This window comes from Octopus sinensis, linkage group LG21 (genome assembly GCF_006345805.1).
Source record: "Octopus sinensis linkage group LG21, ASM634580v1, whole genome shotgun sequence".
Lineage (NCBI taxonomy): Eukaryota > Metazoa > Mollusca > Cephalopoda > Octopoda > Octopodidae > Octopus > Octopus sinensis.
Window position 1 is genome coordinate 4,402,147 of NC_043017.1, and position 26,761 is coordinate 4,428,907.

General features: G+C 35.8%; 1 protein-coding gene across 13 annotated transcripts in view; it reads left to right on the plus strand.

Annotated features, from left to right (window-relative positions):
- LOC115222824 (protein vav) overlaps positions 1–26,761 on the plus strand; it is a 197,910-nt gene that overhangs the window by 129,329 nt on the left and 41,820 nt on the right. For 8 of the 13 annotated variants that reach the window (XM_036512017.1, XM_036512016.1, XM_036512015.1 and 5 more), the window contains 10 exons: positions 2,711–2,830; positions 5,013–5,081; positions 5,185–5,385; positions 7,154–7,249; positions 8,044–8,115; positions 9,354–9,427; positions 11,771–11,789; positions 13,938–14,029; positions 15,209–15,254; positions 24,943–24,963. In XM_036512017.1, the coding sequence (XP_036367910.1) occupies positions 2,711–2,830; positions 5,013–5,081; positions 5,185–5,385; positions 7,154–7,249; positions 8,044–8,115; positions 9,354–9,427; positions 11,771–11,789; positions 13,938–14,029; positions 15,209–15,254; positions 24,943–24,963 (810 nt within the window). The remainder of the gene's footprint in view (positions 1–2,710; positions 2,831–5,012; positions 5,082–5,184; positions 5,386–7,153; positions 7,250–8,043; positions 8,116–9,353; positions 9,428–11,770; positions 11,790–13,937; positions 14,030–15,208; positions 15,255–24,942; positions 24,964–26,761) is intronic. The other 5 variants (XM_036512020.1, XM_036512018.1, XM_036512026.1 and 2 more) reach the window with 2 other exon arrangements.

Here is a 26,761-nt window from a genome sequence, read left to right on the forward strand (position 1 = left end):
ACAGAAATCTGTATTAATATTTGAGCATCTTGGAGACTTGAAATTCATTTTATTATTATTCACAAATGCGATAAATAAAACAAGGTAAGCATTAGTTTTCTATATGTAACTTCCTAAATGAATTTCATCAGTAATTTCTTTGTTTGATCTCCAGTGTACCACTAAGTCAAATCACCTGAGAATCAGTGCTAAATACCTTGCTCTACATTGTTCTATACCTCTACATTCTGAGTTCAGATTCTGCCATGGTCACCTGTCACTCCTTCCTCATTATATCATTGGGGTACCATTAAGTAATTTTCCTTCATGCAGTGTGTCTCTAGAGGAGTAAAAAGCTGTATGGAAGTTTACATTCCTCTCAAAACTATATTACCTCTGAAATAAAAAAAAGAGTTTATTTTAGCACAGAAGGCTAATGGAACACCTGTCAGCTTGTCAGCATTGCCTCAGCTTACAGCTGCAGGTTATATTTTTTAGATATTTCTCTGTATCTTGCATTTTGTGAATGATAGCAAGGCTGGTTCTGTGTTTCCAACTTGTGATATGATATCACGAGTGATAAAGGGGAGCCTGTTTTACACGAGTAGAAAAAATACCCCAAAGCATTTGAAAACACTAGATTTACTGCCAATTTTTACCAATATACTATCCCCCCCTCTCTCTCTCTCCACACACACACACACACAGAGCTTCTGTTAAGTTTCTGTACACCAATTTTCACTCCTGAAGCATAGTTCAACCCAAGGCAAGAAAGCACTTGCCTAAGTACTGTGCTATGGGATTGAACCTCTGGACCATGTATATGCAAAGAGAACTTCTTAACAATATAACTACGCTCATAACAACACAAGGTGTTCCTACTCTTGTTAGAGACAGTGTATTTAATGCTGTTGTCATGGACACAAACCCATCACCACCTGGCTGCTTGTCTCACCTCCTATCCACTGGGCCATACCCATTCTCAGATTAGGTTTAATACATTATCTTATATTATCTCTAATATATTAATCTTATGTTATATAATTGATACATATTTCTAATCAACTTCAACTGGCCTGTTTTCTACACACACACACATGCACACACACATAGTGTGCTTATAAATATGAAAAATGAGATTTTATTGAATATGAAATAAATCAAGATAACTTTGGTAAATTATAGACACATATTACTATTTATAGTGCATGTGTGATATTTTATATGCAATATTACTCATATTACATGTGTCATGTTACATATATGACATGTGTGATATTAATGATATAAGACATGCAATTTTATTTGTATTGCATATAGATTTTTTTTTTTTGCTTGTATTGCAAATTGATAATTAAATCTTAGATTAATTGGTAGAACTTGTTCAAACTCCTATCAGAGACCTTTGATCAATGGTGGTCAAGCTGTGATTATTCTTGCTTTTTATTCAGACACTGCCTCTAGGACTACAGTATCCAAAGTGTCCTTCAGTCGTATCTATGGAAACAGCTTGACCGAATGGTTAAGAGTGGATGTGGCATGGACAAATGGTTAAGTTGCTAGCTTTGTAATTACCAGGTCCTGTGTTCAATCTGACTGCTTGGTGTCTTGGGCAAGAATCTTACTGAATGGATTACTCTTGTGATTCCAAGATGGAGCCTTATCACACATGCTCTCTCTCTCTCTCTCTCTCTCTCTCTCTCTCTCTCTCTCTCTCTCTCTCTCTCTCTCTCTCTCTCTCTCTCTCTCTCTCTCTCTCTCTCTCTCTCTCTCTCTCTCATTCCATGTGTGAATTACACTGAAGGCACACATATTCTAATTCACTGAGCAGGTAGTCCAGTTGATCAAATTATTCACTACTCATTACTGAAACTGACAGAAATTCATTTACCTTACCATCCAGTCGTAGTGTACCTAGCATTATATTATCCAATGCACTTACCTGTCCACGAGGGGCTCTGCCCTGTCAACTTCTCCCTTCATCTACATTTCAACCCCTAACACATTCTCTAAAGTGGTTGGCATCAAGAAACCAAGCCGAAAACAGACTATGGAACCTGGTGTGGATCCTGATTAAAGGTCTTCCAGGTATGACCAACCTGTCTTTTCTTAGCAGTTGAGGTTCTCGTCTGATGCCCTTGTGTGGCATCATGGGGTAAGAGTGTCATTTAAACACAGTCTCAGGTTGATTCAAGCCTTATGAGTGAAAATGGGTAGACAGAAACTGTTTGGGAGCCTGTTGAATGGATTGTACCTGAAATTTAAGGATCTAGTTTTGTTACACTGTTGTACAAATCCTGCCTTAGAATCATGTCAAGGGTACATGTGTCTGTGTAGTTAGTGCTTAGTTACTTACTGATACGATGAGCCTGGCAGTTCAGTTGATCAAACAACTGAATGCTCGTTGTTGAAACCAATGGAAATCAATTCCTATGTATGTATTCCAAGAATAAGACACCAAGTAAGGACAAGAGATAAAGCTGATTATTAATATGAAAACCTTTTTCATCCCTTAAGATATAGTTAATAGTTCCAAAAATTTTATCAAACTTATTAATATCATTTGAGATGTTTATTTGGTTTTTTTTTAAATTTTATTTTAGTCTGACTTTGATGATGATGATGATGAAGATGATGATAATTTATAATAATGATAAAATTCCCTGTAAAATGAAATTGGTATTTATGAAATGCGTTGTAGCCATTTTACGATAGTTAATCTGTCTTATAGCTTCTTTCTGCTTACTTACAGACGGGAATGCCACCTCCAACCACAAAACGGGACCACTGCCTCAAAGAGTTGGTTGACACAGAGAAAAATTATGTTGAAGCCCTATTAATGATTGTGAATGTAAGTAATTTATTCTTTCAGTGACTCAGTATTAAGTTGAAAAGGAGCAGGGGTCCACCTCCCTGCCTTCCATTCATATAGAATAGAAGGAAGAGAATACATCCCTTTCTTTTTTTTCTTGAATGTTTGAGTCAGGAGGTAAGGATCAGTGTCATCAGCACTGACCCTTTCTTCCTGACTTAGCCATTGAGATCACTTTGGCTGATGTTCAGTTTGAGCATCTGTGAGTTGATCTCTGAATGTCTAAACCATTCTTCCTTCCTTCTTTATTTCTCCTTTTTCTTTCTTTTTCTCTTTTCTTTCATTTTTGTAAGATAGTCTGGACGAAAGGGTAAGTACTCACGACCCTTGTCAGCTTTTCCCAGACTGTTGAAATTGCTATGGTTGATGTTCAGTTGAAACATGCCTCATTCCCCACTTTACATATTTCAGTTCTGACACAGTAGAGGTCAGGTGGATAAGACCCAAGTGCAACCTCTTTATGGGTGATAAATTCAAATATACTAGTAGTGTTTATCTGAGTAGAACACTCTGCGTTAGATCTCAAGCTGAGGGATGAAAATATTGGAACAGTATCAATGTGGTAGGCATGTCCAGCTTGAACACACAGTTCACTTATTGTCTTGGTTAAACCATTTTGCCAAGTGAAATCACCATGCCAAGTTGAACCACCTAGCCAAGTTGAATATATATATGTGTGTGTGTGTGTGTGTGTATACTTCTGTGTGTGTGTGTGTGTCTCTGTCTCCTTGACATTGCATGAAAGTTGTGAATGAAGGCTATTGTCATACAAGCAGTATCATTCATTCCAGTATTCTGCAAAGGCATATCTGGGCATGGGAAAAATGTTATTTTGCTTGGAAACAGGTGAAGGTTGGCAACAGGAAAGGGATCCAGCTGTAGAAAATTTGCCTCAATAAACTATATCCAATCCATGCAAGCATTAGAAAAGTAGACGTTAAGACAGTAATGATGATAATGCATTCAAATTCACTCTGATACACTGTGTCCAGAATAAGACACTTGATATCAGTTGGAGAGTGAGTTGATTGAAACATAGATCGTTAGCCACTACACACATTTTTTCTCTCCTTTTTTTCTTTCTTTTTCTCTTTTCTTTCATTTTTGTAAGATAGTCTGGACGAAAGGGTAAGTACTCACGACCCTTGTCAGCTTTTCCCAGACTGTTGAAATTGCTATGGTTGATGTTCAGTTGAAACATGCCTCATTCCCCACTTTACATATTTCAGTTCTGACACAGTAGAGGTCAGGTGGATAAGACCCAAGTGCAACCTCTTTATGGGTGATAAATTCAAATATACTAGTAGTGTTTATCTGAGTAGAACACTCTGCGTTAGATCTCAAGCTGAGGGATGAAAATATTGGAACAGTATCAATGTGGTAGGCATGTCCAGCTTGAACACACAGTTCACTTATTGTCTTGGTTAAACCATTTTGCCAAGTGAAATCACCATGCCAAGTTGAACCACCTAGCCAAGTTGAATATATATATGTGTGTGTGTGTGTGTGTGTATACTTCTGTGTGTGTGTGTGTGTCTCTGTCTCCTTGACATTGCATGAAAGTTGTGAATGAAGGCTATTGTCATACAAGCAGTATCATTCATTTCCAGTATTCTGCAAAGGCATATCTGGGCATGGGAAAAATGTTATTTTGCTTGGAAACAGGTGAAGGTTGGCAACAGGAAAGGGATCCAGCTGTAGAAAATTTGCCTCAATAAACTATATCCAATCCATGCAAGCATTAGAAAAGTAGACGTTAAGACAGTAATGATGATAATGCATTCAAATTCACTCTGATACACTGTGTCCAGAATAAGACACTTGATATCAGTTGGAGAGTGAGTTGATTGAAACATAGATCGTTAGCCACTACACACATTTTTTTCTCTCCTTTTTTTCTTTCCTTTTTTTCTTTGCTTGTTTTTTCTGTGTCCCTTTCTGTAGAAGAGCGTAGGCTCGAAACGTAAAAGACTTTCAGTTCCTGAGCGTTATACTAATACATCTGTTTGTTTTGTACACCACCTGTCTTCGTCTTTTGTTTTTTTTTTCGTAAACTCTCCTGTATATATAAATATTTCTTTAAAAAAAAAATGCTTCACCTCTAAAGAGTATGTTAACAGTCTGAAACATAATTGGTTTTTTTTTCCCCACATCTTTTCAGCATTTTAGTAAACCTCTTCGAAATGTTTTACCTCCACAAGAGCGAGAAATTATATTCAAGCACATAGAAGTAAGAGGGATCTTTATATTTTTCGCCCCAACTAAATTTCTCTTCCAGCATTTTGTATCTTGTATCTATGTTTTAACGTTTCTATTTCTTTCTCCTTATTCAGCCTCTTTTGGAAGTTCATCAGGCCTTTCACAGTGAACTCTTGAAGGCCTGCTCGAAAGGTGTACCTAAAATTAGTGAGGTGTTCATTAAACATAAACCTAAATTTCTCATTTATGGGGACTTTTGTTCCAACTTGCCCCAGGCACAAGACCTCATTGATGAAGCATGCAAGCGTAGTGAATTAGTGAGAAATTCCATTGAAGTAAGTTCCTTGATTTGCTTTTTAAATCTTTTTTATTTTTTGTTTGTTCCACAGTTGCCTATTCATCTTTCATTAGTTCAGAAAAACTCTCTTGTGAACTACCAAAATATCTTCGATATTTGATCATAGTTCTGGAAACATTTGCCAAACTAGCAGAAAAAAACTGCTCTCTGGGCAGCTTTCTGCTAGGCGCTTGATAATATTTTCACATTTGATTCTCAATTTTAATAATTTTTATGATATTTTATGTCTAATTATATCTTTGTATAATAGTGCTCACTTGCTTAGTAAATATTGCTTTCATTGTATCACAGTCATAATCTCTCTTTTTTAAACAAACATCAAGGTAGTCCAACTACATTTAGTGTGCAAAAATGCCATCTTTTTTTGTTTTGACTTGCATAAATGTCATTGTTGTTTGTTAATTAATCTTAATCTTAAACATTAAAAGCTACTCTGCAGTGAATGCAACAAATAGTAGTTCATTCTTGAAACATGAAATTACAAAAAAATTTCCAGATGGTCAAGCCTTTGATAATTGCTTTCTTTTTAACTGTTACATACCTAACTAATAAGCAGCTTTCTCCATTACAATATAGATAGCCACCTTCAAAATCATGATAAAGGCAATGACACCTATAAATTTCTCCTGACCCAGTTTCTGCTAGTTTACGCAAGAAATTCTCAGTATTTGAAATATGTAATGTGACCGAAAGCTTCTGGTTTCAAGTTGAATTGCATGAAACTGCCGGAAAGTTTGCTGTCTTCTTTCCTACATTTACTATTTCCTACATACTGGATATTTAAAAAATCATGTGAAATTGTCTGACAGTGATAAAATGATGTATGTGTTACCTGTTCAATTTACTCAGACATATACCACATACAATGTACTGAGATTTGTTGAGATGTTTGGGGGAGAAGGTTAGAAGTCGTAAAATCCTAGACATACGGTCATGCAAGACAATGTATGCTCTTTTACTTGTTTCAGTCATTTGACTGTGGCCATGCTGGAGCACCGCCTTTAGTCGAGCAAATCGACCCCAGGACTTATTCTTTGGAAGCCTAGTACTTATTCTATCGGTCTCTTTTGCCGAACCGCTAAGTTACGGGGACGTAAACACACCAGCATCGATTGTCAAGCAATGTTTGGGGAACAAACACAGACACACAAACACAGACACACACACACAGACACACACACACACACACACACACACATATATATATATATATATATATATATATATATATACATACGACGGGCTTCTTTCAGTTTCTGTCTAGCAAATCCACTCACAAGGCTTTGGTCGGCCCGAGGCTATAGTAGAAGGCACTTGCTGAAGGTGCCACGCAGTGGGACTGAACCCAGAACCAAGCTACTTACCACACAGCCACGCCTGCGCCTATGCGGAAACTTGAAATATGTTGAGAGGACCAGAAGCAAGTCTCTTGGCACTATAAGTATTAGGGAGTAACACTCCAAAACTGAATATCACCCATAAATTTCCTCCTCTACACAATTATAATAGAAACATTAGCAACATGTTGTTGGTTCTCTAGTTTGACATCAGCCATTAAACATGTATGTTTTGTTTGATAAACAAAGTTTCAAGTCCCCCATTATAATTACTGATTATATATTTATTGCAATTTTGATTCCGTTGCTTCTGTTATCACTGATCATTGACTAAATTCTTTTCTTTTTTTTTTGCTTTTATCTAACTCTGTTCTTTCTCTCTCCATAATCTTCTTTCATACTTCAAAGGAGTGTCAGACAAGAGCAAATGATGGAAAATTTCGTCTCCGAGACCTTCTCTCTGTGCCGATGCAGCGTGTCCTCAAATATCATCTGTTACTGAAGGTATGATGAGCAATACATACTCATTAAATGAGTCGCCATGATAGATCGTTAGCCACTACACACATTCTTTTCTCTCCTTGTTTCTCTTCCTGTTTTTTCTGTGTCTCTTTCTGTAGAAGAGTGTAGGCTCAAAACGTAAAAGACTTTTTCTATTCCTGAGCATTATACTAATACATCTGTTTGTTTTGTACACCACCTGTCTTTGTCATTTTTTTTTCCATAAACTCTCCATATATATATATATATAGCCACTACACAATTTTTTTTCTCTCCTTCTTTCTCTTCTTGTTTTTTTCTCTATCCCTTTCTGAAGAAGAGCGTAGGCTCGAAACGTAAAAGACTTTTTCAATTCCTGAGCGTTATACTAATACATTTGTTTGTTTTGTACACCACCCGTCTTCGTCTTTTGTTTTCTTCCATAAACTCTCCCCATACTCCTTAAACACTCTGTCTTCATATTCTCTTTATATTGTATATATAATTGTACACACACGCACACATACTCACACATACACACACATTCAAAGACTGGAAAATTTTGTGTATTTTTAATTCTATATTACACATGCTTCATCACAGTATTGGAAATATATAACCAATATAAAAATTATTATTTATCATAATAATAATACTATGAATATGATAATAGTTATACACATGTTAACTGCATTCATGAGGACACAGCTTGGATTATAAACCCCTTCCGTCTCTCTCTCTCTTGCTCTCTCTGTCACACACACACACACTTACTTTGTCTTTATGTTTATTTTCTTTTAAACATTTTCTCTCTGCAGGAATTAATTAAGCAAACAGATAAAACGGATGATGATCGGAAGAATCTAGAAATAGCTTTGGAAGCTATGCAGGTCAGTCTCTATAAGTTTTCTAAAATATTTTTTTTTACTTTTTTTTTTTTACTTTTTACTTGGTTCAGTCATTTGACTGCAGCCATGCTGGAGCACCACCTTTAGTCGAGCAAATCGACCCCCAAGACTTATTCTTTGTAAGCCCAGTACTTATTCTATCGGTCCCTTTTGCCGAACTGCTATGTTACGGGAACGTAAACACACCAGCATCGGTTGTCAAGTGATGTTGGGGAGGGGCAAACACAGACACACAAACATATACACACATACATATATATATATATATATATATATATATATATATATATGACGGGCTTCTTTCAGTTTCCGTCTACCAAATCCACTCACAAGGCTTTGGTCAGCCCGAGGCTATAGTAGAAGACACTTACCCAAGGTGCCACGCAGTGGGACTGAACCTGGAACCATGTGGTTGGTAAGCAAGCTACTTACCACACAGCCACTCCTGCACCTATAAGCATCTTTACTCAGTGTCTTTGCTGTGTAATCAAAATGTTGATGATGATGATGCTGCTGTGTTTGCATTTGTAGCCATGATTGTGCTATACTACTGTACGTGCGTAGTGTAGATGCTGGCAGGGGTGTGTGGTAAAGAAGTTAGCTCTGAAATCCTGAGGCCGTGGGTTTCATAACCTGGGAACTCATGATTACATACTGTACTTCAAAGAGTTAGCCTCATCACACAATACTGTGGAATACTCAGCCACATGCATTACAACTCATTGACCAAACAGTTGAGTTTGAGAACTGGAATATTCCTTGTCGAAACCTAATGGAAATCCATTGAATATTGTGGTCTTTGTGTGTGTGTGTGTCTGTTTTGCTGTGAGTATATTTGTTGTTGGTGTGAGTAGTGTATATAGAATGAAATAAAATGCAAAAAGAGTACCAAACTCAAGTACTTTGTTCCTACCCCAAACACACACACAAATCCATAGAATCTAAATTCTTTACTGCCAGATATTGATAACCTGAAAGATACAATTTTTTTTGTTTTTTTTTTGTTTTTAAATCTCTTTGTCTTAAAGGCTTTGTCCATCATGTTAGAGCTTTCTTCGCACAAAAGCATATAAAACTTACTGAAATTTATATCTTATCACCACTGCTAGCTTCTTTGGATTCTGGATTTTTATTTGCATGCGTGCGTGTGCACACACACACATACTCACACCACACACATTTATAATTATTGACTCTGTCTCTCTCTCTCTCTCTTTCAGGATTTATCATTATATGTAAATGAAGTGAAGCGTGACAATGAAGCTGTTGACCTTATTGAAGAAATTCAAAACAGGTAGGACTCCTCTCCATCCTTGTTGCTGATATTAGTCTGGTGGTGGTGGTGGTGGTGGTGGTGGTGGTGGTGGTGGTGGTGGTGGTGGTGGTGGTGGTGGTGGTGGTAGTAGTACTATTAGTGGTGTCAGTGGGGGAAATGGTTGTGGTTATGGTAGAAGCGGTAAGTTTGTGTGATGGTTATGTCAGTGGTTGGGTGGCTATACTGCTACTTCTAAGGCGGCGAGCTGGCAGAAACGTTAGCACGCCGGGCGAAATGCTTAGCGGTATTTCGCCTGCCGTTATGTTGTGAGTTCAAATTCCGCCGAGGTCGACTTTGCCTTTCATCCTTTCGGGGTCGATTAAATAAGTACCAGTTACGCACTGGGGTCAATGTAATCGACTTAATCTGTTTGTCTGTCCTTGTTTGTCTCCTCTGTGTTTAGCCCCTTGTGGGCAATAAAGAAACATATACTGCTACTTGTAAAATTATTACACCATCATCATAATCATATAATAATTTAGTATTTGTTTTCCATGCTGGCATGGATGGGTTGGATGTTTTGACAGAAGCCAGTAAGATGGAGAGCTGCACCAGACTCCAACTGGCCGTTTTGGTATTGTTTCTACACTTGGATGCCCTTCCTAATGCCTATTTCTTTATTACCAACAAGGGGCTAAACACAGAGAGGACAAAGACAGACAAACGGATTAAGGTGATTACATCGTCCCCAGTGCGTAACTGGTACTTAATTTATCGACCCCGAAAGGATGAAAGGCAAAGTCGACCTCTGCGGAATTTGAACTCGCAACGTAACGACAGACGAAATACGCCTACGCATTTCACCCGGCATGCTAACGTTTCCGCAAGCTCGCCGCCTTCTGCCCTTCCTAATGCCAACCACTTTATAAGGTGTTCTGGGTACTTTTTGCATGGCACCAGCATGTGAAAATTCAAATTTTGCATTAGAAGCAACTCTATAGTGTAAACTTCATCAACATTACATACTTAATGGATGTGTTTTGTTAAAAACTTGTAACTGTTGTATTTTGTCAAAGAGACTAGTTATATATACTTCTGGTTGGCGTTGCAGATGCGTTTGGGGAATGGAGTGAGCATACAACACCAACAAGCGTCAAAAACTGCAATATTATCGGTTGTTCTTTCTGTTTCACTTCCAAGACAGTTTCATTTTGCCTAGCCTTGAAAGCGGGGACAGGGGACACCCCTCACGCACTGAGCGCTCGATCTTGAATGGCTTCGAAAGGAAACCATTTACTTTTACGACGGACTCAATGTCGCTGTACAACGCAGCAATCCAACCGCGGAAGGTCGGGCCCAGACCAGCCTTCTCGAGGACCACCGCCAAGTACCGATGGTCGACCCTATCGAATGCCTTAGACTGGTCTAAATGTACCAGTGTGCCCCCTGCGCCAAACAGCTTCCCTACCCTCTCTAAAGAGTAGCATATAAGGTGGAGATTTTCGTGGATCGACCTGCTCGGGATAGTGTGCGTTTGCGCTTCCCCAACAAGTTTGTCCACAACCTGCACCAACCTTTTCACTAGCACCTTGGTCAAAATCTTTAACTCTGTGTTCAGCAGAGTTATGGGCCTGAAGTTCCCTATCTGTGTTTTTCTAACACTATATATCTTTAAAGAGACTTCCGTAGCTATAAGCATTAAACAACACACATACATTAAATTTGTGATGTTGATAATTAAATAATGTTGTGGTGCTAACAAGTGTTCATTTGGATTCTCTTGCACCATATCCCAGCTAACACAATCTCGGAGGAGATAGTGTTAGTTGAGGGCTACCAAACCTGCCACACACAGACAACTTCACCTTTATATATATAAGGTATTGGACTACCTGCTGTTGTGTCGTAAGTTTGCTGCAAATGTTTTGTGTTTCTGGAATAGAACATTTTATTCTACATTGATTCAGTTCACACCTAGTTATTTGTAGGAACATGTACCTTATGTGAAATGTAGTTTGTTATGGACCAACATTCTATGTAGATAGAGGTTTGTCTTTCATTTGCTTGCATGTTGATTCAGCCTACTCAACTATAATGAGTACCAGTGGGATGCAGGTGCAGCTCTCTCTTCTCTCTCTCTCCTCCTCCTGTCACATCCTGGATATTTCACTGGGTCAATGTTGAGAAGTTTGAAGCAATTAGCAAAAGCATGATACATGTTACCAAGCCCTCCTTGCCCCAAGAGTGATGATGGTTGGCAGTAATTTAGTGCGTCAGTAATAACGGTAGCATAATAGCAGTGATGGCTGTGTGTCATTTCGAATTAAGCAGCTCCTGTTTTTATATAACATGATTTTATTTTTGTTTTGTTTCTCTTTGCAGTATTGTTGATTTACAGATGGTGAGTATCTCCTCTACTCTCATTCTCTTTATTTACCCCCATTTGTTTACCCCTTATCTATCCTGTCTCCTTTCTTCGAAGAGATGTCTTGCAAACAACTTGCACATGCAAGTGCTACCAATCAAAAACTCCACATACCGGAAGCCAGCAAGTATATGGGTCATCAGGAGAGGATGCGTGCCGTTTCAGGGCCTACCTCTCGACAGCATCAATGTGCACCAGCCCCCACCTCACTGATATGAGGCCCCGCTTGCTAGATCAGCTGGTTGTCAAATAAAGCTCAATATTCTTCTAGCCATCGCTCATCGTCTCTTTTTAACCAAATCCAGTGTAGTTTGGATATCGGTCATGGTGGTATTGACTTTACGATGAGTTAGGCCTAACGATAACAACAGTCGTCTCACACTGTGTCCAACATCCGACTTTATAATCATTTATATTTATAATATAATATTTATATTTATAATCATTTTCATAAGGGTCATTTGGTTACTTTGTGTCTTGGTGAAGGCAACCCATTTAGAAGCCTTGTATCACACAATATGAATGATGGTTTCTCTGATGTTGGCAATATTTTATATATATATATATATACTTCATTTCCTGCATATGTTAATGCTTGTTTCGATGGCAATGCTGTATATACACATATAATTGTAACTGCTTTCCCAAATACAGTTGCATTTCATTTTTGAAACTCTGATGAAGCAATAGGGTGATACATAAGCACTAAATGATGAGCGCATTACATCTTACAGCAGAAACAGCTGTAAGCTAATGGAGTTCATGACATAATTTCTTACACTCTTGTCATTTTAATTTTTTATTACTGCTCTCTCTTTCTCTCTCTCCACACACACACAAACACACACACACACAGATACACATTAAATCACTGGGGTTAATTGTTCTCTTGGCCCCTAATTTGTCTCATTGGCAACAATAACCAACAGGTTCTACTTTTTATTGTGATTGAATGGTTAGTGTTAGGAATGGCAGCTGACTGGAAAACAAATCACTTACACTTGCACACACACACACCACACACACACACACACACACACACACAAAAACACAAAGAGGAAGAAAAAGGAAAGACAGAAGCAAAAGGCATCCCATTCATAAAAAGCATGGGTAAATTTGATATGAAATAATGGAGACAACGATGATAAAAATGATGTGGTGGTGATGATGGCAATAGTGATCATGGTCATGATGATGATGATAATGGTGGTGTTGATGATAGTTGTGGTGGTTGTAATGATTATGATTGTTGTTGTTGATGCTGATGATGGTCATGATGATGATGGTCATGATGATGGTGCTGCTCATGATTCAGAGAGTGATTAGTCAGCAATTATATAAACTGTTTGACTTCTCTCCATCATCCTGGAGTCAACAGAAACAATATTCACACCCACTTCCCACACAGACAGGATCCCAATGCTTACAGAATTCATTCAGAAACAATCAAAACATGAGTCAGTGAAGGGGCATTGATATGGTCCACTGGACCTGCTAGAAATAGCAGCCAGATCTCCCTCATATTTCATCCTACTGTTTTCCAAGAAAAGCTAAGTTGGATAATGTGTCCTGCATCCACTATAAACACTTTGAGTACTCTGCACATCATCATCATCATCATCATCGTTTATCGTCCGTTTTCCATGCTGGCATGGGTTGGACGCTTTTGACTGAGGGCTGGCGAACCAGATGGCTGCACCAGGCTCCAGTCTGATCTGGCAGTGTTTCTACAGCTGGATGTCCTTCCTAACGCCAAACACTCCGTGAGTGTAGTGGGTGCTTTTTACGTGCCACCAGCACAGAAAAAAATTGACGTTATATGTCACAAGTGGGATTCGAACCCACGGTCATGGACTAGAATACACAACGTTCAGGTTAAGGTACCTGGCGCCTTAGACCATTCGGCCAAAAACAAAAATTAACAAGAAACAATGATCATGGCTGCAATGCCTTTGATCATAAGCCTGCTCAATCAGGGTTCGCCTGGGGTTAACCACGACACATATATACTACAAAACACTCATAATCACTACATGTACTCTTGAGTAATATGAAGTCACTACTGATGTGTATATATTTTTTCGTCAGTGACCAGCACAATTCCCTTTTATCATTGTCTTGCAGCCCCCTAATATTTCCCTGAAGGATTATGGCCGTTTACAGAAAGATGGTGATTTGAAAGTGAGATGTCATTCTGATAACCGAGCTCGACCAAGGTAAGTAACCAAAGAACTTCTCTTCCCATTTGGAAGAATTCTTGGAATGGTTCTGCTGGAACGGAGTTGTTTGCAAATGTTGGTGTAGCCCCAGATCCTTCCTGATCAGGCAAACCCATGTCCAGTGTCCCAACTCTGACCAGTTTCTCTTTCATTTAGAACATGGTGCATCTAGGATTACATTATACAATGTGCCCATCCAGGATAGTTCCAATTCAGCAGCACTCCATTCAGAGACATTCCATCCGTGAACATCCTGTTTTTTCATTCAAATAAAATAAATACCAAGCTTTAAAAAAAAAAAAAGGACTGGGGTAATTCATTCAACTAAAAGTTCCTCAAGGCAGTGCTCCAGCATGGCTGGAGTCTAATGAGTGAAACAAGTAAAAGATATAGTGTCTCTAAGGCTACATAATCCAATGTGTCTGTCTCTGTGGTAGCTACTTACCCCCAGGTCAGCCCTGACCCAGTAAATCCAGAACCAAGAATATTTCAGCTGTGACAAACTTCTTTTATATTCCAACAGTTTGTTGGAATACAAAAAATAAAAGATTCTGATTTGAGAGAGATGTAGCTACTATTTCAGGTTGGTCAAACAGCCACATAGTGTAACTTTCTTGCTGGTGGTGAGGGTATTGTTGTTTGACATCTGGCCAGCTCTGACTAAGCAGCCTCATGATAGAAGACACTCCTGCTGTCACGCTATTGTCATTATATATATTGAGGATCACTACATTCTAGATGTCCTTTGTTTTCAAGATAGTATCTTGTAATTTGAACTGCTATTTCCTGCAAGACAGGCAAACATGTAATCTCTCGCTTGTTGGCCTATGCTCCCTCTTCTGACTCTAGTGTTAACCTTTTGGCATTTAAACTGACCATACCTGGCCCAAATATTCTACCTGGTTTTTACCTGTTTTATTTTCAAACAGGCTAGAACTGGCCTCTCACACCTACCTTACGATATTATTCCAAAAATATTTAATCACATCATTGAAATCTCGAAGCTATGAGATAATACAGGATTAATTCAAAACGATGTGAACGAATTAACATTATATTTGACAAAGTAATCTGAATGCTAATGTGTTAATTTTTACACCTAATTCCTTTGAGACTATATTTTCTGAGCAAGATTTAAATTTTAGTAAAATGTTTTTTTCTTCATTTTCTTTCTAGATATATTTTTCTCTTTGACAAAGTGATGCTTATGTGTAAATCACGGGTAAGTGAATTATTCTAAAATCTTTTATTCTTTTTATTCTACATACATGTACATATAAAAAAAATCAAAAATATGTTTTAGATATATTACAGTACTTTTCCCCTATTTCTCATTTTCTGCTGATATTGAACATTTTTGCTGAAGTTTATGTATTATTTTTCTTAATTTATGATATTTCTCATTACTAGATATTGTATGTGCGCCAATTTGAGAGAGAAAAGGCCTCATAATGAGATGCAAACTGTGTATATATATCACTTGATGAATAACCATGTTGCCGATTACAATACAAAACTCCTCTCTATTTATGACTCTATCTCTCTCTTTCTCTCCCTCTATCTCTCTACTCAGTTCCCATCCACACTTTCCTCTCTCTCATGACATCCTCTTCTTCTCCCCATCTCCCTCATATGTTACTTATGTTCACTTCCATTGAGTAACCTCCTTCACTTGTTATCACCATGATTGTTTTTTTGTTTGCATTTGTTGTTTTATGATACATTCTTTTCTACAGAAATGCATTGAAACAATAGAACCATTGTCAGCAATTACATTGTTAAAATAAGCCTTTCTCTCTCTCTTTCTTCCCCACACCCATCTCACCATCCATATAAATATCCACTTAAATTACTGAAAAGTGATAGATGCGAGCTTCAAGTCCTCCCACTGGGCAAGTTGTCTTGTTTTCTGTCACAAATTCTTACTTTTTCACAAAATTAAAATCTTCATATTTATTATTGTTATTAAACAACATTGGAAAACGTTTTGGTTTTAATGCAGGAGAGAATGTCCTTCAAGTGGCACAAATTTAGTTTGAGCTTGAGGAATTATTCCAAGATGTCTAGAAAAGTTTCTAATTAATTTTTGATTTGAATACATTAAGTTTTCTCTCATTCATTTATTTAATTTTTTTACATTATTATTTTTTTTTTGTTAACTATTCAGTTCATCAGTGTTCATCCATTCAGTTTTCAAGACATGTCTGCATGTTCAAAAGTTCACCTCCCATTTTGGAACAACCTTGTCTTTTTCACTACTGTTTCTCCATCACCTTCTTTTTTAGATTGAGATTAATCTATCTAAAGATGCCATGTCTTACTTAATTTCAGTTTAATTCCCTTCAGTTCAGCCAAGCTCACTTCACTTAGCTTGAGCTCAATCCACTACAGTTCAGTTGAGCTATGCCCAAATCAATACAGGTTACTTGAGCTCCAATCCACTACAGTTTAGTTGGGCTCAGTTCAATACAGTTCCATTGAATTTGGTTCAGTACAAGTAATTTCATTCAATTCTCTTTGATACACTGTGATTTAGTTCTCTTTCATGTTGTCTTTGTAGTCTTCACAAATGCAGTAGACTGTCATTTTTAAACAAAGTTGTAATAATTTTTGATTCATTTCAGAGTGGCAAAACAGATATTATTACATGTGACACTATTCACCCCTCTCTCAAATTATAATAGAATAGCACATGATAATACACATATAGTGGAACAATAATATGTATAATGATACAAAATTACATTAATAATGTGATAATATATATATAACAATTTATGGTAAATACACTTACTATACAAACAACTTGTTTAATGATATAAATCCTTTTAATAACTGGTAACAACTTCTAATATTACTTACAGAATACTTTAACAATATGTTAATATACATATAATAGCAACAATACATATACGATAATAATAACAAATCATAATACACACTTGTAACAGTAATAATAAAACACAGTGACTGTAAGAGAGTTGCAGTGATGTGTATAGAGTTGCCCATGTTTATTTTCACCTTGAATATTTTATCAATCTATTTGTTTAGCAGTTCCATCTACCAGGACATTTACCAAAATCTAAGATTTTTTTTTTTCTTTTTTAATTGGCAAGAAGTTGCAACTTTTCCTTTTAAACCCTTTTGATGTATCTTGATTTCTTTTCTGAAGTCTTTGTAATTGTTTTGAGAGTGTTTTCAGAAATTATTCTTAATTTATATATATATAAATTAAGAATAATTTCCGAGAGACCTCCAAGGGGCTAAGCGCTTTCTAGATGCAAAACCATTGGTCACTCTATGACCAGACACAGACTTAACTATATATATATAATAATTTGAGGGAATATTATTCCAAACTTACAAGGAAAAATTCAATTTATAAATACTAAATCAAATTTCACAAAATATAATATATATATAAATTTGAAAAAACCACTTTTATCAATTCAAAACGCAAAATTAAAATACACCATCTAGAAAATTACATATAATAGAAATATTAAATATAAAACGTATACCGATGAATATGTGCAAAATAATAAATAAAACGTATATATTTGGTAGAATAACTATGAATATATATATATATATATATATATATATATATATATATTCATGGGGCTGAAGTCACTAAAGCATTCTTTGTTGATGCTTTGTGCTCTTGATAAAAGCAATTTTTATATAGAATCAGAATAATTTGGCAGGTAGTGGTAATTTCTTTATATTTAACTCTTCTGAAATTAACCTCTGAGAGGCTGCCTATTGTTCTGTGAGAGACATTTTTTTTCTGTTTAAAAGTGATTGTATCTATATTGAAACCACCTTTCATAATTTTATGTTAAGTATCTTTCCCAATAGTTGATTATTTTCAAAATTAATTGGACATATTGATAGTGTGACAGGATTAACCAACCGAGGAGTGTCACATTTGATGAGGAATAAGCTTTTAGGAAAATGGTCCTTCCTTAAATGTGACCAATAGGCAGCTGTTCTTTGTAAGGGCATACATCAAATTTAGCATTGTCACATGTTTCTCGTAATCTCTTCAACATAAGCCATATATTCTAATTACTGAAACAGATGAATGATATCAAAATAAAATTAAAGCTTTGTTACTTTTCTTGAAGGCCCTTTTTGTATTTTTAGATAGATCTGGAAATGGCACCCTTAGGTGTGTATGGGTTCTGCAAGTATTCTAGGTCTGCTCCTTTTTTCTCTAGTCTTCTTCTCAGATTCTTAGATGCATTTAGTTAGAAACTTCTTTCCCTGTAGAATGTAGCTAGCATTAGTGTGGTTAGATGTATGTATACTTACAGAAATTTTATATATGTGTGTGTTTGTGTGTGTAAATTCTAATATTTGTCATATATAAAGCTAACAAGATTATATGTATCCAAACTAAGGTTTCATTTGATCAGCCGTTTGGTCAGTTGGACTAAGAAGATAAAGATTTGGTCAGTGGATTAAGAAGATAAAGATAATGGATATTATGTAATCCTGTTCATATTTCTTATCTTATATATGGCATTGTGTGTGTGTGTGTATAATATATATACATGTATACACACACACATATGTGTACACACACACACATACCCATCTGCATACACACAAATCTATATATCATTTCTGCCACAATCACAGCAGCCCAGTAATCAAATTTTCACTCCTTCCTTCATGTGATAAATGTGGTTGATAATGATGATACACACACATTATATATATATATATATATATATATATATATATATATAGTATATACACACACGCACACACACATATACATCCACGCTTTGACTTCCATTTTCTTAGTTTACCAAGATGTGTTGTCAGTCAATTTGTTCTGTGGCTCTGCTGCCCACAAAGATGCACCTCATCAATATGATGTCTGTAGTAGCCACAGAGGATGTGTTCAATAAAGCCTTGACTATTGTTCACTGCACAAAACCTCCCTCTTCTCTACTGAATCACAGTAGTGCCACTGAAAGAGCAGCCATTTGCACTCAGCTACACATAGCAGCAATTCTAGTCAATGTTCTCACTTCGGTTCATATGTGCTATGAACACACATCTTTTTATCCTAGTTTTTCATACATATACATATTTGTAGTATTGTTATTGATAATAGTAATAATAATAATAATGATAATAATAATAGGTATTAAAGTCTTTTATTGTATATCTATGATCTTGTCATTGACAATTCTACTTTACTGAGTGTCTACATGTGTATGTATTATGTGTATGTAATTGTGTGTATATATATATATATATATATATATATATATATGTGTGTGTGTGTGTGTGCATATTTACATATATGTGTCATCATCCTCATAATTTTATGTCCACTTTCTATGCCAGCATGGGTTCGATGGGTTACTGTGATTTAAGTCACACATATTCAGGGTTGCTACACATGTAGACAGGCCAGAGGATCACATCTTTCATGAGTTTAATTTTTAGCTTGATTGCCCTTCCTAATACCAACTACTTGTCAGAATATACTGGGCACCTTTTCTTTGGCACTCACATACACACACTCACATACACATCCATAAATTTATATCTATACAAATTTATTTTATGTCTGTTTTTCCATACTAATATGGGAAATACATATTGTCTAGTCATTTTTTTATAGCAAGATGCCTTTCCTGTTGCTAACATTTACCTGTTTTGCCAGGGATTTTTCATTCAGTATAAGTATTGTAAATATATTGTAAATGAGGTTTGGATAGATAAATGTTGTAAATATATCCTCTGAGGATGTGAATATGCTCACAAAAGTTGAGGCCTAAATATTGTAAATAAACACTGTAAAGATTAAGTGTAGAGATATTGTATATATGCAATCTAAAAACTAGGTTAGTAGTGTGGATAATTATAATCTTATTTACAGGAAATGGTAATCTTTCTTGTATTAGAATTAATGCTAAAAGGAAAATTAATAATTGAAGAAAGAAAGAAATGAAAAAATCCCAAACCATTCAAGTCTTGATTTCTAATCTGCAAAGAACCTCTTGAGAGCTGGTCATTATCTCCACTTTTATGGCATCAATGAGAATTATAAATCTCTCCAGGATTAGCTGTCGGTCTCTTACTAGCAACATTCTCTGGTGTTCCAATATCTATTCCATTCTAACAGCTAGAAGAACAGAGGCTGTGTAGAATAAAGTACTCTACCAGAAACACAAGGAAAACCTGCATTTGATTTAAATTCTTGCTTTATGTTGAGGTAATTCAATATTCGTTCCGTTTGGCTAACATAGTTTAGCTTGTGCTAAGAAGAAATGCTAAGAAAATCTTTTAAAATGAATTTGGGTAAATTTATTACCAAATTCTGATGAAATGTTTGAAAAGACTGTTGAAATATATTTTGAAGATCACCTGAATATTTTAAGCAAATAATGTGCTAGAAATATCAGCCAAATCTCTCTCACATTTACCATACCATCTTGAAAAAGGAAGGATATATTGTATATCAGTTCTCTACCCTTAATGTATGAGAAAAAGCCAGGGTAGTCGTAGCTGAGGTGCTTTTTTTTATTATGGTTCTGCTTTGTCTGAGCTTACCAGAAACAGACTAAACAACAACATACCCAGTCATCAAACATTTTCCTCTTAACATTGAACAGCAGTAATCTTTGGATAATTAAGAAATTTCACTTCGTTAGTTCCATATTTTGACCTCAGTTGAGCTGGAAGTGAAGTCTATCCTTTGTTGTTTCAATCTAAAATTGGTCATTGTGTCTGTTTGTCTGCTTATTCCTTTATCTACCATTCTGTCTAAAAGTTTGTTGTTTCTCTACAGAGATCTGCCTATTTCTCTATATTATATCTATTCTGAATTAGGCATTTGTAGTTTTATACCCACGTATCTTGCTAGCTTTATATCTGTTTGTTTATGTCTATCTGCCTTTATATTTATATTTCTGGTTCTGTATCTCTATTAAGCAAATATAACCTAGATATCATCACTAGACACATGCATATGCATCTGTGGGTGTATGTATATATATATATATATATATATATATATATATATAGCCTAGTTCCTTTTCTTGAGTTTTGCTTCACCAGCTGGGTCCCAATAATTTATGCTGAAATGATATTATTAATATGGAGTCTCCCTTTCTCTCTCTCTGGCTTCAGCCCTTCTTCCCTTCTTTTATCTAACAAATTTTGTCCCTACTTAGCTGTTTTAAGGGGATCTATATAATGTAGCTCTTAGATTCACTGTACTTTCACACTTCAGCCGAGTGTCAGTGTCAGGGCAGTGAGCCCACTAGAAATAGCAGCTAAATCTCCCTGTCATTTTATACACGCTACTGTCTGAAATAAAGTAAGGACACCAATAGATAATGTAGTCCTACATACTGGAAAAGACAGGATGGTCACAACTGGAATCCTTTTGATCATTCTCAGCTGACCTTTCAGTTATGTTAATGCTAGTCTCTTTCTCATAAGAGTTAACCCTTCCCCTATATCTGAGAGAAAAGGAAAGGGTTAATTCTTATGATGTTTCCAATATTGCCCTTCTTCTGAAAAAAGCATGGAGAGGAAAAATGAGGAGGAAAATCAATGAAAAGCTGGAAAAGAAAGAAAGAAACTACAATCCCAGTGTAAAATCCATGTTGGAGTAGGTCTATGTGCTGGCTCTTAATACAATAGAATAGAAGTGGTTCTCAATTATTTTCTGCTTATGGTCCCTTTTGATTCCCATTCTACTCGGTTGAACCCTCATTGACATTTGATGTTTAAAAAAAAATCCTTTTATATTCGAATATTGTAAGAAATCATATATATATATACATATATGCAGCACGGAATTTTGTCAGTGAACAGGTCGCGGTCTCAAAGCGATGAAAATATTTTGACAAATTAAATTTAAATGTTGAAGTGGATCTAACGGTTTTGTGTGTTTCTTAAATGACTTATAAACACCTTCCATGCTGCAATTGTTTATATATATATATATATATATATATATATATAAATTTAAAATAGGATAAAATCTTTATAAGAAATTATCAAGTAGTTAGCGTGAAAAACCTCGTAAGAGAAAAAATCTGTAAATTTTTTCAACTTTGAAAATACTTATTTATATTATATAGAGGGTACCCTCTATATAATATATATATATATATATATATATATATAAAACCATTAAAATATTTTGTGTACAGTAGAAGTACCACCAATCTATTGCACATAAATTTTAACAATGAAATCTGTGTGGACCTCCAATCTGGGCTTACATGGACCCTGGTCAAGAACCTCTGTTGTATATCCTACTTCTTATATATCCTAGTTCTGACCACCCTTATAGCACTTTTGATGCTATATAATTTAGTATTTTCTCATATCTATGTTGGTAAACTTATTGAGTTTTTTGTTTCCTGTTGATTCTAAAAATGTTAAAACTATTTACCCTGGTAGATGTCCCCCAAAAGCAATAAGATTATATATGATTGCAACTGTTATCCCCTAAAGCCATTTTAAGACTATGATATATCCTGTTAACTCTTGCTCACTATAGCAATATTAAGACTGTACGCCCTACTAATTGATGCCCATTAAAGCAATGTCAATATTTATTTGCCCTAGTTCTTATTGACCCAAGATTATTTATTTTAGTTGTTCCGAGACTGTATACCCAAGTTGTTGTTACCCCACTAGCTAATGAATTTGATATTATTTAGCTAAATCAAAGAATCTCTAAGTAGTTTATTGCACTCCTCCCTAACTCACAATTGTTCTTTGGGTTGGGGTGCATTTCCCTTTGTTTCTGGTGCAAACAGTATTTTGTTTTGAACGGTTAAATACTTTCATTCTTAGATGTGATAAACTGATGCTTAGTATATCTCTACATCTCCAAAAGCACTACGCATACAAACTACAGTGCACTTGTATGTGTACGCACTACACCCTCTCACAAGCATATTCACACACGCATCCCTTATACACACATGCACATACATGTATATGCACTCATTGACCTATAAACATTTAAGCTGAACATCAACCATTTCAACGTCAAAGTTTGTTGGTCTTATCTCTCTTCTGACTAATATATTAAAGAGGGAAAAAACAAAATCATATTCTCTTCTTTATAATTAAATTCTTGTTTCCTCTTGCTCGTTAAACAAAAATTTAATTTTCTATTCTTTCCTTTTGTTTAAAGCTATTCTTTGTTGTTTGTTTGACTTGGTTTCAAACAGTAATTATGGGAGGGGGGGTGAAGACCCTCAAAAAAAGATGCTGATAACAGTGGTTTAATATCTTCAGTTGTGAACATACGAGTAAGAAATGATATTGTTTAGTAAAACTGTATCTCAAAAATCTCGTGATGTAGAACTTCAAATTACCTCACCACCTCCAACACCACCACCGTGTGAGAGTGTATGTGTATGATTATATATATACATATATATATGCGTGTATGCACGAGTATCCCACCACTATCTAAATATCATAATGATATCAGAATGTCATTCTGTAAAATGTCAACTTTATAGCTGTGTAAATTTATGTTCTGTGTTTTATTTCACTTCAAAATATATTATACCACACTTGTGATGGTCTTACATATACACATACATAGACAGTAGGATACATGCACACTCATACCACACACATGCACATTTTTAATTGCTGGATTATCTTTCAACCCATTAAGCCTAATCATTTCACCATAATCAGTTCTTCAGACATTGCTATCAACCTACCTTTATGCTTTGATTGCCTGAAGAGCAGGTTGCTGTGAAAGTATTAGTTACAAAGTACCAAAGTATAAGTTCAGCTGTTGATGGCAAATTTTGGATCCTACATTTTAGTATTTCGTTCTCTAGTGTTTAAAAATATTTCACCCATTTTACACATGTACCCACAAACACACACACACACACACACACACACACACACACTGTGTTTGTTTTCTTATTTGTCACCCTAAGTAAGATGTTATTGCCATATTATGATGTGCTTCTATATCCAGTTTTATCAAACCACCAAGTCATCAATATTGTCTGGCTGAGTGTTATCCTGCTTCCTTCACAGTATCATATTGACCAGAACTGTTATGGCTAAATACAAACTGTCTCCTTTATAACCTTGACTCTGCTGACCACATGTTTGTGTGTTCTTGTATTATTGTAACCCTGCAGATTGAATGACCAGTTGAATGTCATTGTTGTTGCTTAACTCTGGCTCAGAGTTAAGCAGATATATGATCAAAAGCAATCCAGCTGTGGTTATCCTGTCTTTCTCCTCGGAGAAAAAGAGTCAGGGTTGCACAAATTAATTATAAAACCCATCTATTTTGAAATAATTGATAACATTCTAATGTCCTTATAAGAGAGATTTTCTGGCATTCAAGAGTATGCATTTTTTTGAATTCAGGAGTATGCATTTTTTGAATTATTAGACATTGATATAAGTTTGAAGAGTTTGGTAATTCGTTTCCCCATACAACATATGGACTCACTAGAAGACAAGTATCTCTCTAGGGGCCATGAAATATTCCTGTATTGACTGACTCCTAGTAACTGATCTGTCCAGTGCCACAATGGTTGTTTCTCATAGGAACGCAGAAGTCCAGCTTCTCTAACTTGAAAGCCACTAACTCAACTATTCTGTCTCTAGTGTCTACAGTTTGGTGTCCAGATCTTTTCACCTTTCATTTTGTGGACAGAACACAATTTGGGTAGATAAAATGATGGCTGGATTCAAGCAAAGACTACCCTAAAACAGAAAAAAAAAAAAAAAATGAACGGCATGTTTTCTTTTAAATTTTATTTATTTGTGTTGTTCATTTATTTGTTTCTTTTCTTTTTCCATGATGAATTTTGTGTTTTTTTTTTTAATTTTGTCTTTTTTTATATTTTCGCCTCCTGTTACACCAGATTGTGGATAAACTCTTTTGGGTAAGGCCAACTGAATGACCGATTCTCTGGATGTGTTTTCAATCAGCTGTCCCTTTCGATATGCTCCCAATCCCCGTCCCTTAATCCACCACTCCCATTGTGTCGCCGCCGCCACTGCCGCCCTGCTCCTGGTCCCTGGACCAGTGCCCACTGACATGTCTCGCCATAACTTTTTTTTTTTCAGACCCTTAAATCTTTTACCCCTCCATTCTGATACTAACCCTACTACTACTACTACTGCTGCTGCTACTATTACTACTAATACTATTGTTGCTGCTGTAATGACTACTACTACTACTACTACTACTACAGTGCCTGGATTTTGTGCACATTTTATTATTATTATTATTATGTTTTTATTATTTTTATTATTATTATTATGCTTGTTGGTGCTCACTAATGAGTGTGGTGTCCATGTAATTGCTACCTTCCTCCAATTATGCTGCTTGTTTTATTGTTTTAATTATTAAATTGTTTTAATTATCCTAACTGCCTCTTTCCTTTCTTCTCCACTCCTCATATCTTATTACACTAGCATCTCTGTCTCTTGCTTTCTCTCTCTCTCTCATCCTCTGTCAATCTCTCTCTCCCCCACACACATGCATACACACGTCTTTTTCTATTCTGGGTGTACACACACACAGATCCATGCATTCGCTTCTAAGACACAAATAATATAAATAAGGATACATTATGTGTGTGTGTATGTATGTTATAGATTTATTGGAGTAAACAGGAAAATTAGAATGCCATGCAAAAGAATATATTTTCTTTTATTTAGCTGTAAAGCTACATGAGTAACTCAAAGGGCCGTAGTTTCATGCATTGCCCATACAAACTAGTTTTAGAAGGGCAATGCAGACCTGGTGCCAAGTATCAACAAATGGTTGAATTTTCATGGCCAGGAAGATGATGAAAAAGAAATACATGAACTATATACTAATCTTTGGAGAATGTGTGGAGATTTCAGTAAATTCTCCTGTAGAGTTTTGAAGGTTCTGTACAAAATAAAATCTCTGTACTTGACCCCAAATAGTTATAATCATAAATCCAACATGATATGATTGTAAGCGGAGCTATTCTCTTGTTTATACACACCTATATAGTGTTCCTCTCTCTCTCTCTCTCTCTCTATATATATATATATATATATATATATACACATATAAAAGAATTCATAGAATTTGAGAACAAGAAAGAATTCATTTTAGGAATTATTTTGGGGATTATTATTTATAGCTTTACGTGCTTTGAAATTCTTTATTCCGAAAAAATAAATATATTTATATATATCACATGATCAACCAGATTATCTGATGTTGTTATACATCACTGGTCACAATGTGCTTTGCATCATTTTAGCAACGTGAAATGAAGTGTCTTGCTCAAGAACTCAATATGCAGCTAGTCTGGGAATCGAAACCACGATCTCATAATCGAGAAAGCAACATGCCCAACCACCAGGCCAAGCGCTTTTATATATGTATATATAAATAAACACACACAACAAAATTTAGATGAAAAGAAACAAAGAAGAACAATCCTTATTAGAAGGAAAAAAAGTATGATGAACATGATATTCGTTTAATGCTTGAGAAGTTGTAACGGAGTATTTTAAATGTTTGGGATAATGAATCTTTGCAAAATGGCTACAATTATACTTTATCGAATATTCCCTAAAATGTGGCACCCCAGCATAACCACAATCCTTTGACTAAAACCAGTGAAAGAATAAAGGTTATAACACACACACACACACACATCTTTATTCTTCAGTCATGGAGGCCCAAGCCTAGGG